Source organism: Notolepis coatsorum (assembly GCF_963971535.1).
Source record: "Notolepis coatsorum genome assembly, contig: SCAFFOLD_286, whole genome shotgun sequence".
Taxonomy (NCBI): Eukaryota; Metazoa; Chordata; class Actinopteri; order Aulopiformes; family Paralepididae; genus Notolepis; species Notolepis coatsorum.
The window spans coordinates 20,608-39,878 of record NW_028170023.1 but is presented as its reverse complement, the minus strand read 5'-3'; the positions used below and the strand labels follow the sequence as shown (position 1 = coordinate 39,878).

The window sequence follows — 19,271 nt, the reverse complement described above, 5'->3', positions numbered from 1 at the left end:
CACACTTGTGAAAAATGAATATATAATGGTCTTTGTCATGAGTATAGATAGATAGATAGATATAGATAGATAGAACACTTTATTTAAATTTATTTATTATTTATGACTTGGTGCGAAGCAATTATGCATAGTAAAATGATGTTTAACTGTACAGGAGGATAGTAAAATGATGTTTAACTGTACAGGAGCATAGTAAAATGATATTAGCCACCTCTTAACCATTCAACGGGTGACAGCAACACTAAACAGTCAACTGGGAACTTATTTCTCACAGATCCAAGCATTTTTACCAGCACAATTTAAAGAGTACCATTGTCCATCACTGTACCACATTCTTGCACAGGTCCCGCCTTTTATGAAGACACCATTGTCGAACTTCCTGTGAAATGGGAATATTTAAGAAATTAGAGTGAGTTTACACCAAGAGGCCATCGGCGTATTTAGACCACTTTTACTGGGGCACGTGCCAAGCTAATTAATGTTAGCCGCCGCTAAGCTAACTAACGTTAGCCGTATCCTACACAGAAGGAGTGACTCCTCGACACCAGGGTTATATTGACAAGGCTTGAAAAGATAACTGGTTGAGAGATAACTTCACATTTATTGGGTATTCGTTTCTTTATATCGCTTCCTGCATCGAGCTCCTCAGCTTCCAACTCTGTGTTGATATCCTGTGTGTGACGTGATCAACTACAGCAAGCAACTAGGAAGCTCAAAACTCAAACCGAATTTTGTCCAGTAAGACTTGAAAATAGATATTATTTTCTATATATTATCCACTGGCCTAGATCTTTATGCCGTTTTAAAGCACCTTGGCTTTGTTCTGAATGCACTTTGTTGTAGTTATCCTACAGAGAAAAGAAAATGCACTTGACTTTAACACTTTGAGCGCCCACGGTTTATTCCGTATTAGTCCCTTGAATGCCCAAGGCCACTTCAATGTTAACGTTAATATCGCCTAATCTATGTTTTAAATTATGGCTATGTGTCTAATCTTCCCGTCGCTTATCAAAGACTCATTTTCCAGTCAACATTGTCGTAGCAGATTGTTTTTTTATCGCTTCATTTCCGCTTGATAGCATTTTGAAAATCACTTGTTTTCACGAGAAAAAAAAACACATTCTATGATAATCGCGTTTTACTGGAATATTCTACAACGTTGTCATTTTTCGGCCTATTTATGAATTGTTTTCAAATAAACGCTAGATGATCGATAGTATAGGTGTACGCATGCACGCTCGTGCCGCCGGTTGAAAATCGATTCTCCTATTTCCTGACCGCGAGCAGAGTCAAACAGCCTATCACCATAATCACATAAAAGCTTATATATCCGTGAAAACGGGTCTGATTATCCTAATACTGATAACATAGATTCCTTACCTGAGATCAGATGGTATCCAAATGGATTATTCCAATTCCTGATCGCCATTTGAAAAAATCGCTCATTTGATTGATCCATCGTGTAATACAGTAAAACACATATTCCCCGAAGCTCCGAGGCTCCAGAATGAACTCTGGTAGACCCCGGTTACATGAGTGAGAAGTAAAATGTGGAGTGCAGGGTTTTTTTCCCCATTCATTTTCATTGAGTCCAATCCAAAAGGGTGATTTACCACCTGGGAGACGATAGGGGGCGCTTTTTTCACAACTGAGCGCCTGGGGTGATTGGATCTCCAACGGTAGACTCGCTTGATGCAATATGATTTCAGATCGCTAATAATAAAAAAAAAACTAATAAAACGAATATTCTCGTGATGGGCATTCAACCCGCGGGGGGTAAACCCGAGAAATCTCTGGCGTGGCAATCAAAGTGTTAATGCACATTTTGTTGTATGCAATATTATTTAAGTTGTTTTGCCATAATCATGTCTGTTGCCATAATCAGGTAGCTGAACAACATTGGTAAAAAAATAAATACATTATATATATTTATATTAATCATATTCGGCCTTTCGGCATTCGGTTTTCAGCCAACTGTTTTCCTATTTTCGGTATTCGGTTTCGGCCAAGAATTTCCCATTCGGTGCATCCCTTACCGTAAGTTAATGTTAGCAACGTTCACTGTCAGTAAGCAAAACGTTACATGGTCAGTAGCTCACGTTATGTAGCCATTCACCCCTAACGTTACCGGAGGAATTAGCTAGCTAGATAACATTACTAAGGATAGAGGCTAGCTATACACAGCTACTGACCATGTAACGTGCTTACTGACAGTTCCTAATTCTTACAAGACAACTGAAAGATTGAGGTGTAAAAGTTGTCACTTTTATTATCATTAGTAAGGATGGGAAAGCCGAAATGTAGTCTGGTCCGGTCAGACTCCCGGCTATTCCAGTGAGATGGCTATCAGCGCGAAACAGTGCATAATACCTCGGTGGTTCTAGTCACTCAGGACCGCTGCGTGAATGATTGATTTTGGGAAAGCTTAGCTTGGTTATAGTTGACCAGATATAGCCTAGGTAGGACCTGTATACAGTAATAGCCTATCTGCCTATGCCTCAGAGATGAGAGTGAAGATGAGAGATGAGAAGATGAGAGTGAAGAGACAGGAGACAGACAGGAGACCCCACAACCCAGAGATGAGAGTGAAGAAGAGACAGGAGACAGACAGGAGACCCCACAACCCAGAGATGAGAGTGAAGAAGAGACAGGAGACAGACAGGAGACCCCACAACCCAGAGATGAGAGTGAAGAAGAGACAGGAGACAGACAGGAGACCCCACAACCCAGAGATGAGAGTGAAGAAGAGACAGGAGACAGACAGGAGACCCCACAACCCAGAGATGAGAGTGAAGAAGAGACAGGAGACAGACAGGAGACCCCACAACCCAGAGATGAGAGTGAAGAAGAGACAGGAGACAGACAGGAGACCCCACAACCCAGAGATGAGAGTGAAGAAGAGACAGGAGACAGACAGGAGACCCCACAACCCAGAGATGAGAGTGAAGAGACAGGAGACAGACAGGAGACCCCACAACCCAGAGATGAGAGTGAAGAAGAGACAGGAGACAGACAGGAGACCCCACAACCCAGAGATGAGAGTGAAGAAGAGACAGGAGACAGACAGGAGACCCCACAACCCAGAGATGAGACTGAAGAGACAGGAGACAGACAGGAGACCCCACAACCCAGAGATGAGAGTGAAGAAGAGACAGGAGACAGACAGGAGACCCCACAACCCAGAGATGAGAGTGAAGAAGAGACAGGAGACAGACAGGAGACCCCACAACCCAGAGATGAGAGTGAAGAGACAGGAGACAGACAGGAGACCCCACAACCCAGAGATGAGACTGAAGAGACAGGAGACAGACAGGAGACCCCACAACCCAGAGATGAGAGTGAAGAAGAGACAGGAGACAGACAGGAGACCCCACAACCCAGAGATGAGAGTGAAGAAGAGACAGGAGACAGACAGGAGACCCCACAACCCAGAGATGAGACTGAAGAAGAGACAGGAGACAGACAGGAGACCCCACAACCCAGAGATGAGAGTGAAGAAGAGACAGGAGACAGACAGGAGACCCCACAACCCAGAGATGAGAGTGAAGAAGAGACAGGAGACAGACAGGAGACCCCACAACCCAGAGATGAGAGTGAAGAAGAGACAGGAGACAGACAGGAGACCCCACAACCCAGAGATGAGAGTGAAGAAGAGACAGGAGACAGACAGGAGACCCCACAACCCAGAGATGAGAGTGAAGAAGAGACAGGAGACAGACAGGAGACCCCACAACCCAGAGATGAGAGTGAAGAAGAGACAGGAGACAGACAGGAGACCCCACAACCCAGAGATGAGAGTGAAGAGACAGGAGACAGACAGGAGACCCCACAACCCAGAGATGAGAGTGAAGAAGAGACAGGAGACAGACAGGAGACCCCACAACCCAGAGATGAGAGTGAAGAAGAGACAGGAGACAGACAGGAGACCCCACAACCCAGAGATGAGAGTGAAGAGACAGGAGACAGACAGGAGACCCCACAACCCAGAGATGAGAGTGAAGAAGAGACAGGAGACAGACAGGAGACCCCACAACCCAGAGATGAGAGTGAAGAAGAGACAGGAGACAGACAGGAGACCCCACAACCCAGAGATGAGAGTGAAGAAGAGACAGGAGGCAGACAGGAGACCCCACAACCCAGAGATGAGACTGAAGAAGAGACAGGAGACAGACAGGAGACCCCACAACCCAGAGATGAGAGTGAAGAAGAGACAGGAGACAGACAGGAGACCCCACAACCCAGAGATGAGAGTGAAGAAGCCGTTGCCAGAGCAGCAGAGAACATCAGACTGGGGGCAAGGGGGACAAGCTGTGAGGGGTACAGTATGTTAGTGACCTAGGGGGGAAGGATTCTGGCCCAAACCAAGTCAAGTTGACCCAATATCCCCAGCACAACTTTGGTGTCAAGAAGAGATCCTTTAATGCTCCCTGGTTTGACAGCTTTACATGGCGGTAGTACTCCAAGTCTAGAAATGCAGCCTTCTGTTTTTCTTGTAGGATATTTGGGAAACATGTTAAGCATGTGGAAAAAAAGTCAGCACACCATCTGCAGTGCTCCCAAGTTTAATATACTTTAACACAATGTTTCGGCTTGTGGCAACATTGTGTTAAAGTATATTAAGTATATTAAACTTGGGAACACTGCAGACGGTGTGCTCACTTTTTTTCCACAACTTTACATATCTATTTGAGTCAAGCACCCGTGACTATACTTTGTATGTGCGTGAGTCTTTTCTACTAACTAAACATGTTAAGCATGACACCTTTGTAAATACCGGCCTACAGAATTGACAAAGAATAAAAAACAGTGCCCCCCTGTGCCCCAGCACAGTGCTTGGTCTAGATACGCCCCTGCAAGGGGCTACAGCCATGTGGGTTCAACCCCATTACAGTATTGGTGTAACATTCTAAAAATAGAATTCGGGTGCCGTGGTGACTGAACTTTTGGTGACAACTCTTTGTTGTTGTCAAGGAGATTTGTTCTGTTTCGTTAAGGGGCTCTGCTTGGCATCACCTACTGCACTCCCTCGCGTACGTGCACGCGTACTGAATAACATTCCACAAATATACCTTTAATACCAGTATTAGTCTGACCACACCCCTCATCAGCTTACCTTCATAAGCAGGTGTGTGGTCACCTGCTCTCCTCCTTCTCGCTTTCACCACAAGGAAGTGCCTTCGGTAGTACCCCACTTGACGTGTTTGTTAGTTGAAAAGAGTTGTGACTGGTTTACATTGTGCTTAATCTTTTCTTCTCTCACTTTGTTGTATAAGAAAAGGTTTGGGTCATAATGTATTCCGCGGAGAGTAGACCCGCTAGACCTACTCTTCACCACCGGTTCTCCATTCCCGCCTCCGTCGTGCGCTTCGGTGCTGGGCTGTTGCCACTCTCGTGGTTGCCGACCCAGCCCGGGAGACTGCCGGTGGATAGTTTTCCTCACCGACGAGCCGAGGGTTCGGTGCCGTCGCTCCGGCGATGGCCTGATCTCGACTCTGGTTCCTCTGGTTCTGGGGAATCGCCCGTTGATGAACGGGGGATTGTTTTGGAGCCGGAGGATTTGCGACAAAAACTTTTTGCGTCTGCTCGCTCGCGTCGCAAGATGGTGGCGTGCAAACGCGAACGGCCTGGGTTTGGGGAATTGCTGGAGACCAGCGAGGATGCGTCCGACTCTGGATTTCTGATGGAAACTGAGGACTTCATGGAGGAGGCGGACGGATTCTTGTATGATGGTCCCGTGGAGGAGAGTATCCCTCCTCCGGAGACCCCGGAGGGGGGAGAAATGGCTCCATGGGGCGCCTTGTTCGAGGATGTCGAGGAACCACCTTGGCCTCATCAGCAGGATGCCCTACTGTCGGCCGCATCGGATTGTGGCTCCTTGACCAGTCGCAGCCTGCTGTATGCGAGGGATGCGGGGTCGGTGGAGGAAGGTTCACAGGGGGAACTGCGGGCCTTGTTTCCCGAGCTCATGGCGGTAGCCGCCACCGCAAACGGTGTGCCGCTGCCGCTGCCATTGCCTGCACCTGTCCCTGATGACCTCATAGGCCATCCCTGGCAGCGTCCCCCAGTGAGAGGGGTGGACGTTGTCTACCCATTTTTCCCATCGATGGGGGCCTATGTTCGTCGGGGTCAGGCGGTGTCCAACATCATGGGACTAACTCCCGCCTACGTACCAGTTACGCGGGTGTCGGGGTTAGTCAAAGGTATGGGGGAGGGCGTGCCTCGGCTTGACAATCCGATGGCCGCGCTCCTCTGTCCGGATATGGTGTGGGAACCCCTATGCAAGCCGGTCCTCCAGGGGAAGTCGGCTAGGCGATTGGCTTATTGGGGTGACCAGTCATTCATCGCTGGTACACAATCGCTGGCTGCGGCGTCTAACATCGCCCACCTGGCTAGATTTGTATCGGGGATAATGACGGGCGGCACGGATCTGAACGAGGTAAAATGCGATCAGATCACCCAGGCTGCGGGAGCTGTCCTGCACCTTTCCCAGGTGCTGGCCATAGCCATGGGGAAAGTGCGCGCCCTGGCCACCCTGGGCCAGCGTCACCTTTGGCTGGAGCAGGCCCGTGTGCCAGAGAAGAAGAGAGCCCCTCTTCTGACGGCCGCCCTCTCCGACGCTGGCCTGTTCGGGAAGGCCCTGCAATTGATGACCTCAACATGCAGAGAAATGGCAGAGGAGAGATCCGTCCTTCAACCCCATTTTCCGCCTCCCGTCCTTGCCGGTGGGGGCAGAAGGCTTCCGCGACGTCGAGCTGTCTCCGTCGCCGCTACCACTGCCTCCGCGCCGCTGCTGGCCCTGCCAAGAGGGCCAGGGGACGAAACGGCGCTTCGGCCACCGCCGGCCCATCCCAGACCGGAGGAGACGGTAGGGAACGTCGTGTCCAGCAGACTGTAACCTACCGTCCCTCCGGGGCTCCCCGGGGTGGCAAGACTCGAGCGGCGCGAGGTGGCAGACGCCGTTAGGAGTGACTTTTTCCCCTCTGTGTCCCCTCCCCTACACCCTTCCCGGCCCCTCTGTGATATTGTGCCTTACACTTTATTAGTTTTAATAAAAAAAGTTCCCCGACATAAGGGGGACTGTGTTTGGCCGAACAAACTGTGTGTTTCTTCATACAAATCATATGGTGGGGTTGTGTATATATGAATCTACCCTGTTTACGTTGGGGGGTGAGTTGTGTTGTGTTACGAGGTTAAGCAAGGTCTGCAACTTACACTCGGTAATAGGTTCTATTTAGCTTGATGCTCCACATGCAATTAGAACTGGTGTTATTCCATTGCTTTAACTAAGTATATGTGTTTTCACAATGCTGTGTTGTTAGTTGCAGTAATGCTCGTACGCACACTTTTCACGGCCTAGCCGTTACTCTCGTTCGGCGTTCTTTCCTATGTATGACATAGGCAACGGGTATGGGATTCACGCACAGGCGACTTGTGTTTTGTTGTAAACCCTTTTACACTTTTTGTGGGTAGCAGGCATTGTATTAGCTTATGCTATGCATTGCTTTCTACCGGAGGTTTTTCAAGATGGCTACGGTTGTGTTTCTGTGTGTAGGGATAAAGGGTGTGTTTTCGGGAGGGGGTGTCGAATAAACCCCTCCTTTTTCCCACTTGATTGGTTTAGGGGATTTTTGATCTTTTCTGCTGAGCCAGTCAGGGCCAAGCCAGTGCTTGACAGGGGGGGGGGGGGGGGGGGAGGGGTATTCTACCGACTCCTGTTATGACAGGATCCGGTGGGTTTTTCCCCGCCCGTTGTAGCGTTGTTGCTATGGCGACGCCTTCCATGAGCTGGTGTCTTAAAGATGTCGAGGTTGGGCGCAGGGCTTACAGGCCTGCTGCGCCCGGTTTATGTGTCAAACTTGAGTCTATTGGTCACGTGTCTCACAGTTTACATATCTTTTTTCTTGACCGTAGTCTCATGTGGGAAGGTGTTTCTGGGAGGGTCTGGTCTTACACTCTGATTAAAAGGAGTGACTGGATTAAAATCATGTGAAAAACAGGGTTTTTACTCCCAGCTGTGCAGTTGGGTCATACGGGTGATGCCTATTCTTTATAAAGAGTTGAATGTGTCTTGATGGATTGGAAATGAGGGTCCCTGATGGAAACAAGACTAACGTCTTTCTCAGGTCTGCCTCCCCTTATCTTTTTGTGTGTATTCCTGTACTGCAGTCTGTTGGGTAAATTTTTTCATTCATTCATTCATGGAGTTGATTGCATCTCGCCCCTCTTGTCGTTTCCCTGGGCGTCTTGGGGATTCAATATGGTGGTCTAAACGGCCTATTGTTGATGTGGGTATGTCCAAACGCACACATAGTGCTGGCTCAGGGTGTGCTTTTGGGCCATTTGCTGACTGGCGCGCCTTGTTTGCTTGGGTGAAACAGCGTTTTTATGGAGCAATTGGGATGGGGGTTTTTCCTCTTCCGACATCCTGTGTGTTGTCGATGGGTTCCCGTTCATGTCAGGGGATGATGACGGAATGGGTCTGGGCATATGGGAAGGGTCTCACGCCCTAGGGGTGGGCCACCGGACGCGGTTCATACCGACACGTCTGGGTGGCGCCTTCTTTTTTGTGTTGGGATCAAACGCGCATATCTGCCCCTTCTCCTGGGGTTGGCAGGTCGGCGTGATTAGGGCACGGGACTGGTTCTGGTCGCGCTGGTCCAGATCAGTTGCACCCGTTGTCCGCTGGGGATGCAGATCTGCTGTTCTGGTACCCTGAGGGACTTGGGGTTTTTTCAGGGGGAAAAATGCTAGGTCGATCCGGGTGTCACAGGGTTGAGCGTTATGGGACCCTTGTTGGGTGCGTTGTATTCTGCACTGTCGTAATGGCTTACGGCCGTGCCGACCTGTACGCGTCCGATCTCGTCGGATCTCGGCCGCTGTACGGGTTGGTCTTGGTTGGTACTTGGTTGGGTGACCTCCTGGGAATACCGAGTGCGGGGTGCTGGGGCTGGTCTTCCATTTTTTACGCTCTTCTCTTGCGTTTTGGCGCTGAGGAGCCTGTTGGGTGGGTTTAACCTCCTCGGGGACCCTGTGCTCCCCGTATCACCGGGCCCGGTCCGGGGTGATGCTCGTTGACCCGTAGGCCCCGGATAGCCCTGTTGGGAACCGGAACGCGGGCTGCGGCGGTGCCGCAGGTGTGTTTCGAGGTTTCTTTCCTGAGGGGTTATGGGACCAACCATTGCATGGGGTGATGCCTGGGTGGTTGGTTCTCTGGTGTGTTGCTGCAGTGTCAACTCCCGGTTCTCCGGTTGAGGGTGCCCCTGCACGTTCATGACGTCTGCCGATCGTATGGGCTTTTTCTGTGGGCAGCTGTCAGGGGCCGAGTGGTCTACGGATCCCACTTCTGATGTGCTGTTTGGAAGCTTGGTTATGCGACAACGCCAGCATACGCCCCTTCCGCCGGGGCGGCTGTTTCAGCTGTCCTTTCTGGCGCCTGCCTCGTCCGCAGTTTCCAGGCTTGGGTTGACAGCCTGTTGCCTGGTCTTTTTCCCCGGTGCACTGCCTGCTTCCGTTGGTTAACTCTTGTGTGTTATGACCATGCTGTCTGCCTGTTGCAGGGCTTGTGTTCCAGGCGGTGTGATGTTGGGGAGGACAGGGCCCGCTCGGCTGAGGGGCCTTTTGTCCGAATACGCTGGCGATGTGGGGGGCGGGGCACTACGTGCCCACCTGGTGGGGTCTTGATGCTGGCATCATGGACTTCTCCGGGCCCCCATTCCAGGGAGTCCAGTCCTTTTGGTGGGTCTGGGTCTTCCTTCGCGCTCCGCTGCTACGGCCTTGCCACGGGGTTGGGTTTGCCCTTGACCCCGTGATTCTGGGGGCAGAGACGAGGTTGTTCCTACGTTCGTTCCCGGGTGGCATGCGGGTTGTGCGTGGGTGTAGTCGTGGGGTCAAGCCACGGTCTGCTCACCCTGTGCGTTGGGTTGCTTGTGTGCCTCTTCGCACGGTCGGGTCCGTCGCCCTCCCGTGAGGCCCCTAATAGGGGGGATGCCCTCCATTAGGGGGGGTCGGGGGGGCTTGGCCCTCCCTGTTCTGATGGTTGTGGGGGGCTGTCAGCGGGGTGTATTTGTCAGCCAGCGGCTCCGCTTGGCCTCCCTTGTGCAGTAGGTGATGCCAAGCAGAGCCCCTTAACGAAACAGAACGTTAGGTTATGGCTATAACCAAGTTCTGTTAGTTAGGGGCGACGCTTGGCATCAGACGGCCGCTGCAGCCCTTGACCTCACCTTGTGGTGAAAGCTTGGGAAGGAGGAGAGCAGGTGACCACACACCTGCTTATGAAGGTAAGCTGATGAGGGGTGTGGTCAGACTAATACTGGTATTAAAGGTATATTTGTGGAATGTTATTCAGTACGCGTGCACGTACGCGAGGGAGTGCAGTAGGTGATGCCAAGCGTCGCCCCTAACTAACAGAACTTGGTTATAGCCATAACCTAACGTTTTGTTCTGTTGTTCTGTTCCGTTTTTGTAATTTGTTTCTCAGTTTAGGCCACCATTATCCCCCCCCCTTCTTTTGTAAAGTGCATTGGGTATGTGAAAGGTGCTATATAAATCCAAGCCATTATTATTATTATTATTATTATTATTATTATTATTATTATTATTATTATTATTATTATTATTAGAGATAAAATAGATACATTAACAAGATTCTATGGCTGTAGCTACCAATGGAGATAAAATATGATACATTAGGAAAGGTCATTTCTATCTATGCTAGTCCGTGCTGTATCCAGTGACTAAAACAACTTTTAAAACATGGAAGTCTGAACTGAAAGAACTTACTTAAAGCCTGCTTCTTTCTGTGTTTTTCCACCCACTGCCAGGTCTCCGGGGTCACCAAATCACTCAGACCAATCCAGTAGCTCATCCTTATCTTTTTCAGAACAGCATCACCAGACACTTCAGCATTGTAGAGTTTCATGGCGTGTCCCTGACAATGTAGTAAATAAACAACAATGGTCTGATTTACCACAACGTTATGGTTGTTTTTATTAAACTGTACTTTGAAGAAGTTTATTCGTTCCACACATTGCGACATAGTCATGCAGCGAACACACATGCGATGGGCGACACACACAGGAAACACACACACAGGAAACACACACACACAGGAAACACACACAGGAAACACACACAGGAAACACACACACACAGGAAACACACAGGAAACACACACACACAGGAAACACACACAGGAAACACACACAGGAAACACACACACAGGAAACACACACACACAGGAAACACACAGGAAACACACACATAGGAAACACACACAGGATCTTTCGCAGATGAAATTAAATCTGCACTTGACCCGATCCCGTCGTCCTCCCCAAGGGCAGCCGGGAGCAGAATGATCACATTTGCAATTGATCATTTTGATCAGTTGCAAATCGCTTCCGTGCCACCTGTTGAATACGGGGGTCAGCACGGAGCAGATGCAACGCTGAGCCTCTCACTGTTTTGCACACGGCCCTTGCCTTATAAGGAGCTGGAGGGGGCGTGTCTGTATGGACATTCAGGTGTACGCGAACGCGCTTCCTGTTTAAGAATGAGTGAAGTTCTTTAGCTGCAATGATTTTTGGCCACTTACGGAGACCGTTTTCACATGTTCAGGAATGAACATAAACCTCACCGCTGTTCTCCCAGAGCTCTGGTCCTGAATAAACCTCACCCACTGTTCTCCCAGAGCTCTGGTCCTGAATAAACCTCACCCACTGTTCTCCCAGAGCTCTGGTCTGGAATAAACCTCACCCACTGTTCTCCCAGAGCTCTGGTCTAGAATAAACCTCACCCACTGTTCTCCCAGAGCTCTGGTCTGGAATAAACCTCACCCACTGTTCTCCCAGAGCTCTGGTCTAGAATAAACCTCACCCACTGTTCTCCCAGAGCTCTGGTCTAGAATAAACCTCACCCACTGTTCTCCCAGAGCTCTGGTCCTGAATAAACCTCACCCACTGTTCTCCCAGAGCTCTGGTCTAGAATAAACCTCACCCACTGTTCTCCCAGAGCTCTGGTCCTGAATAAACCTCACCCACTGTTCTCCCAGAGCTCTGGTCTAGAATAAACCTCACCCACTGTTCTCCCAGAGCTCTGGTCTGGAATAAACCTCACCCACTGTTCTCCCAGAGCTCTGGTCTAGAATAAACCTCACCCACTGTTCTCCCAGAGCTCTGGTCTGGAATAAACCTCACCCACTGTTCTCCCAGAGCTCTGGTCCTGAATAAACCTCACCCACTGTTCTCCCAGAGCTCTGGTCCTGAATAAACCTCACCCACTGTTCTCCCAGAGCTCTGGTCCTGAATAAACCTCACCCACTGTTCTCCCAGAGCTCTGGTCTAGAATACACCTCACCCACTGTTCTCCCAGAGCTCTGGTCCTGAATAAACCTCACCCACTGTTCTCCCAGAGCTCTGGTCTAGAATAAACCTCACCCACTGTTCTCCCAGAGCTCTGGTCTGGAATAAACCTCACCCACTGTTCTCCCAGAGCTCTGGTCTAGAATAAACCTCACCCACTGTTCTCCCAGAGCTCTGGTCTGGAATAAACCTCACCCACTGTTCTCCCAGAGCTCTGGTCCTGAATAAACCTCACCCACTGTTCTCCCAGAGCTCTGGTCCTGAATAAACCTCACCCACTGTTCTCCCAGAGCTCTGGTCCTGAATAAACCTCACCCACTGTTCTCCCAGAGCTCTGGTCCTGAATAAACCTCACCCACTGTTCTCCCAGAGCTCTGGTCTGTAATAAACCTCACCCACTGTTCTCCCAGAGCTCTGGTCTAGAATAAACCTCACCCACTGTTCTCCCAGAGCTCTGGGTCTGGAATAAACCTCACCCACTGTTCTCCCAGAGCTCTGGTCTAGAATAAACCTCACCCACTGTTCTCCCAGAGCTCTGGGTCTGGAATAAACCTCACCCACTGTTCTCCCAGAGCTCTGGTCTGTAATAAACCTCACCCACTGTTCTCCCAGAGCTCTGGGTCTGAATAAACCTCACCCACTGTTCTCCCAGAGCTCTGGTCTAGAATAAACCTCACCCACTGTTCTCCCAGAGCTCTGGGTCTGGAATAAACCTCACCCACTGTTCTCCCAGAGCTCTGGTCTAGAATAAACCTCACCCACTGTTCTCCCAGAGCTCTGGTCCTGAATAAACCTCACCCACTGTTCTCCCAGAGCTCTGGTCTGTAATAAACCTCACCCACTGTTCTCCCAGAGCTCTGGTCTGTAATAAACCTCACCCACTGTTCTCCCAGAGCTCTGGTCTGGAATAAACCTCACCCACTGTTCTCCCAGAGCTCTGGGTCTCTTTCTGTCGTCTTTGCCTGAGAAATGCTTCATCTGCTGGGGTCGGCTTCTCACATCCTTACAGTAGTAACTAACACATGACATCTAATGGTTTCATGGTATCAACACAGTACCTGTAACTCTTCTTGTTCCTCCGTGCTGGTGATGATCACCAGGTCAGCTCCTTTTCCCTTACAGTACGCTTTGCTGTCAGTCCAGGTCTTCTCCTCCATAGAGAAGTTCGCAGAGAAGTAGTAGCAAGAAGAATTAAACTTCGTCCATTCGCAGCCCCGCTTGGAAGCAACCAGGGTGGGAGGTAACCCACCACAACCACCAGACCCTGCTCCCCAGCCTGCTTGCCCTCAGAGGGTGAGGGCTCCACCCTCTTGGCATGGGGACTATGTTACTGGGTAAATGCCACGGGTTGGTGGACTGAAGTGTTCAGTTTCTGTTCATGGACTGGAATGTTCTATTGCTGTTGCAAGAGGGAAGGGGGGGAAAATGTTATGTCCTGTTATGCTACGTATAGGTTGTGACATACTAGCAGTTACACTGTAGGCTACTGTGCCTTTAATAGACAGGCGTGGTTAGCGCTCGAGGTAGGGCTGGTGTTGTAACGTAAACGGCAGTCGAATAAAGTTATGAAACCACACGGTCGTGTGTTCATTGTCTCAACATAATACGTGGCTTCACTTACTTCGAGTTCGCGTGGCTTCACTTCGCCTGCCACATCGCAGTCATCAGTTGCAGTGCTCCACATCAGTAATCACATTTCAACGTTGAAGTTGAAGTAGGTGCTGTATTTTGTTGAAGTAAGTGCTGTATTTTATTTCCCATCAAGCAAGATTCACGCTTGCAGCTAAGTGCTTATAACGTTACGTGAGTCCACATGTGCAGTCGCCCACGCTGCAGTCATCAGTAATCAAAATAATATTAATCACTTTTCAACGTTGAAGTAAGTGCTGTATTTTATTTCACATCAAGCAAGATTCACTTTTGCAGCCATGTACAGTAAGTGCTTATAACGTAACGTGAGTCAAGCGCGACTTTCACTCACTTTTCCCATCGTCCAAGGCCCTTAAAACAAGATTACAAACATCACGCAACACTTTCACTCACTTTTCCCATCGTCCAAGGCCCTTAAAACAAGATTACAAACATCACGCAACACTTTCACTCACTTTTCCCATCGTCCAAGGCCCTTAAAACAAGATTACAAACATCACGCAACACTTTCACTCACTTTTCCCATCGTCCAAGGCCCTTAAAACAAGATTACAAACATCACGCAACACTTTCACTCACTTTTCCCATCGTCCAAGGCCCTTAAAACAAGATTACAAACATCACGCAACACTTTCACTCACTTTTCCCATCGTCCAAGGCCCTTAAAACAAGATTACAAACATCACGCAACACTTTCACTCACTTTTCCCATCGTCCAAGGCCCTTAAAACAAGATTACAAACATCACGCAACACTTTCACTCACTTTTCCCATCGTCCAAGGCCCTGAAAACAAGATTACAAACATCACGCAACACTTTCACTCACTTTTCCCATCGTCCAAGGCCCTTAAAACAAGATTACAAACATCACGCAACACTTTCACTCACTTTTCCCATCGTCCAAGGCCCTTAAAACAAGATTACAAACATCACGCAACACTTTCACTCACTTTTCTAATGCAGTAAGTGCTTGTATTTCTGAGTCATATGCACCACGCAAGGCCCTTAAAACCAGATTACAAACATCACAAAAATCCGTACCCACATTCAGCACCGCTCTTAAAGAGCACCTGCGGGAGGCTGCAATTCCCCCACCACCTCCTCTCTCCCACCAACCCACCCACCCCCTCCTAATGTACAGTCCCCTCCCCATCATATGTATATACTCTGTCAGGATCTAGGGGTAACAGTACTGTATATTTGAATACCGTTTGTCACAAATATATCAGTACTAAATACCTATATGTCCCTATGCCATAAATGTCATGTATGTTGTGTATGTCATAAATGTCTATATGAATTGAAAATGGGGGACCCTGATGGAAACAAGACAAACGTCTTTCTCAGGTCTGCATCCCCTTAACAATTGTGTGTATTGAGCCGTACTGTATTGTACCCATTCTGCAATCTGTTAAATAAAGTTTTCATTCATTCATTCATTCATTCATTCATTCATTCATTCATTCATTCATTCATTCATTCATTCATTCATTCATTCATTCCCTCGTTGCAAGGAAGGCGACGCACATGCGATGGCGGATCACGTGGATCACTGCTATGCCAGGTACTTCATTTGGCGACTAGATTTCAGAAGGCTAATTGTAACCATATGTATATTTCTCTCCCACTCCGCCCCGCCCCCATCATGCGTATATATAATATACTCTGTCAGGATCTATGGGTAACAGTACTGTATATTTGCATATCGTATATGTCACAAATGTAACAGTACTAAATACGCGTATGTCATGTATGTCCCTATGCCATCAATGTCATAAATGTCACTATGAATTGAAAACGCGGGACCCTGATGTAAACAAGACAAAAGTCTTTCTCTGGTCTGCATCCCCTTAACAATTGTATGTATTGCGCCGTACTGTATTGTACCCATTCTGCAATCTGTTAAATAAAGTTTTCATTCATTCATTGAACGCATATAATGCTAAAAAAAATTCCTACTAAAACAGATATTTGTGACAAATACAATTTACTATTATTTGGCCGGTAAAAATATACTTGGCCGCCGGTGGATTTTTTTCATCTACCAGTGGGTGAAAAAGTAAAATTTGGACTTTAGACGCCGTGGTGGGGTTTGTGACCACCCAGCGAGAGCACAAGAGACGAATATAGAGGACTACCCACAGTTAAAGGTAATCGCTGTCGTGGATTATGATCATTCCTAGTCGCAAATTACCAGTAGGCTAATTGCATCTCTCCTGTACGCAGGGTTGGCTGCCTGACAAGTTTCCACTTCATGTGTGCAAGTATGAAGGCGAGGTACGCCCCATTAGGAGACCACACTGGTTTCGTCTCTACAGTACGCGCGGATGTCCACACTGTGGAACAGGCAGGCGAATGGGCGGCATTGGTGAACGCGTCATCTGGGGTGACATGGCGAGTGGAGGTTACCCGACCAACGCGGGGGGGCAAGGTCCTATTCTTCGGCTTACTGTCATTTGTTACTACCATTTCTGTCTTTCACCCATACTGCTAGCCCATACTGCTAACCCATACTGCATTCAATCAAAATGTAGAAACGTTACCGGTGCCAGCATAAGACGAGGACGAACGTGTCATCCAAAAACACCGGCTGCCAAGCTACCATGGAAGTTGCAATGAAAAATAGAAGAAGCCTGTGAGTTTGCACTATACAATACTTATAATTCAATTGTTTTTATGGACATAACAGTTGGGGCCTAGTTTTTATTGTTAAGTTGATTTTGATTTGTTTCACAGGAGCACAGACCCACACATCCCTCATTTCCCATTGGATGTTCGCATTGTGAATAGGCACAATCACAATCTCCATGTCTCAGAGGCCATGCGCTATAGAGATGTTGGACAAAAGGCCAGAGACACGCTGACCGGGTTATTTTAGTTAGGCCACACGCCTCCTTCTGCTTTGGCTGTGCTAAAGCACCATCTGGCAATTGAACACGGAGACGCCTACGTCTCTGCTGCAGCCAACAGAGGGATCTGCCCAGACCTGTCCTATGTGCAAAGGTAGACGTTCAGTTATAAACTACAGTACTGCCAAAATATTCATAACCGCGTAGATGTTCATTTAATTGAAATTGTATGCAGTTACAATTACACCAACTAAATTAGTGTTCTTTGCCAGATTGTTCGGAGCGTTGGCCAAGGACCGATTTGGCACCCAGTTTAACATGATTTGTGGAGCTCCCTCTGGTGTTGTGATCGTGGTATTCACTGACCTTTGGGAAGTATTTTGACATGTACATGGGTACCTTGGTCGTGTAGTGTATCTTGTAGACCAGGCCCATTGCAAGTTTCTGTACTCTGTCGTCTACTCTAAGCCATCCTAGGTTGTCAAAGTGGGCAGGGGTGAGGTGGGTTCTAGGAGTAAGGTCAAGCAGTAGTCTGACCAGTTTGTTTTGAGATGTTTGTAATTTTGTTTTTAGCGCCTTTGAGGTGCTTTGGTACCATGAGGTGCAAGCATAGTCGTAGTACCCTTGAATGAGTGCTCCTGCCAGAGTCTTCAGGGTGTTCTTGTTTACCAGAGAGGAGATCCGGTACAAGAATCTAGTTCATTGGTTGACTTTTTTTTATTACATTGGATGCCATTTTGTCACAGGAAAGATTAGCCTCTAGGATGGAACCCAGGTAGGTAATTTCATCTTTCCTTGTGACAATATTGTCACCCACTGTAACTGAGAAGCAGTCGGTCTTGCTGAGTTTGTTATTTGAACCGAAGAGAATGGACTCTGTTTTGCCCATGTGTAATGATAGTTTGTTATCGGCAAGCCATATGCAGACTTTGCATAGTTCCGAGTTGAGGGTTTTTTCAACCTGTAACTTGTTCTTGTCAGAGACCAGCAGGGCTGAGTCGTCCGCAAACAGGAACAAGTTGCAGTCACAAGCTGACGACATGACAGGGGGGGGGGGGGGGGGGGGTAGGGTACCGTTTACCGTAGATTCGGCTCAAACAAGGGACTAAACACGTTTCGCAATTATGCCACAACAATGTGGAACGCCCTACCCAAAGCTGTAAAGGAATGTGAATCACTACCCACCTTCAAAAACACTCTCAAAGAACACCTACGGGAGACTGCAATTCAAAACTGGCCCCTACAAATGTCCTAACCCAGTTGTACAATAAAGACCAAGCATGGCTTTGTCAGTATTCCAATGTACCCAACCCCCCCCCCCCCCCCCCACCTCCAATGTACAGCCCCACCCAACCCCACCCCACCCACCCAACCTCCTCCAATGAACAGTTTCTATGTCAAATGTATATACACTCTTTTTCTGGATTTTTTTAGTATCACAAACAGTACTGTATTTGAAAATCTGGTATGTCATAAATGTATAGATGTAGCAGTACTGTCTATCTGTATGTCGTGTGTGTCATATGATGAATTGAAAATGGAGGACCCTGATGGAAACAAGACGAAAGTCTTTCTCAGGTCTGCATCCTCTTAACAATTGTATGTATTTAAGCATTACATCACGCGCAGGAGTGGTTTGTGAACAATAAACCATGCCTAGGGGTGGTCGTTAGACCCCCCTAGGCATGGTTTATTGTTCACAAATCACGACTGCAAGTGGTGTAAAGCTTTTAAAAAAAATCCAGAAAAAAAAACGTATTTCTATACAATAAACACACATTAATCGAAGATTTATTGAAAAAACCATCCGCCAGAAAAAGTAGTTCCCACAACTACAAAAAAGACAATTTGCCTCCATGTGGAAGCAGATCGGAAGTGCATCCAACAAACTAACACATCCAACTGTGTATTATTGGAATGATTGAGAGAAGTTGCCTCATGTGGAAGCAGCTTGAAGTGCATCCAACCAAACTAACACATCCAACTGTGTATTATTGGAATGATTGAGAGAAGTTGCCTCATGTGGAAGCAGCTTGAAGTGCATCCAACCAACTAACACATCAAACTGTGTATTATTGGAATGATTGATTGAAAATTTTATTACCAGATGCAGAATGGGTACAATACAGTACGGCTCAATACACACAATTGTTAAGGGAATGCAGACCTACTTTCCATAGAACTTCATTCTTAGATGCTTCTATAGAAAGTAGGTAAAACAAATTAAAAGGTTTTCTTTGCCCTATAGGAAAAAAACGTTTTCTTCGCCCTATTTTTTTATTTATTTTTTTAAACCTACTGTAGAGGGCCTAAACTTAACCAGTTGGAAACCAAGCGTACAGTAATAAAATTAGCAATCAATCAATCAATCAACTCAATAGGCCATGCTCACTTAGAACAGCGCAGCACCAAGCT

The 19,271-nt window shown here is 47.9% G+C and overlaps 1 protein-coding gene across 1 annotated transcript; it reads right to left on the bottom strand.

Moving 5' to 3' along the window:
- Nucleotides 1-309: 309 nt before the first annotated feature.
- LOC311248626 (killer cell lectin-like receptor subfamily B member 1A) lies at nt 310-13,539 on the bottom strand. Its single transcript, XM_084339482.1, has 3 exons — nt 13,415-13,539; nt 10,780-10,927; nt 310-379 (listed from the first exon to the last, which is right to left on the bottom strand). The coding sequence occupies exons 1-3, from the start codon at nt 13,511-13,513 to the stop codon at nt 354-356; spliced, it is 273 nt and encodes a 90-aa protein (XP_084195608.1). The 5' UTR covers nt 13,514-13,539; the 3' UTR covers nt 310-353.
- Nucleotides 13,540-19,271: the final 5,732 nt, after the last annotated feature.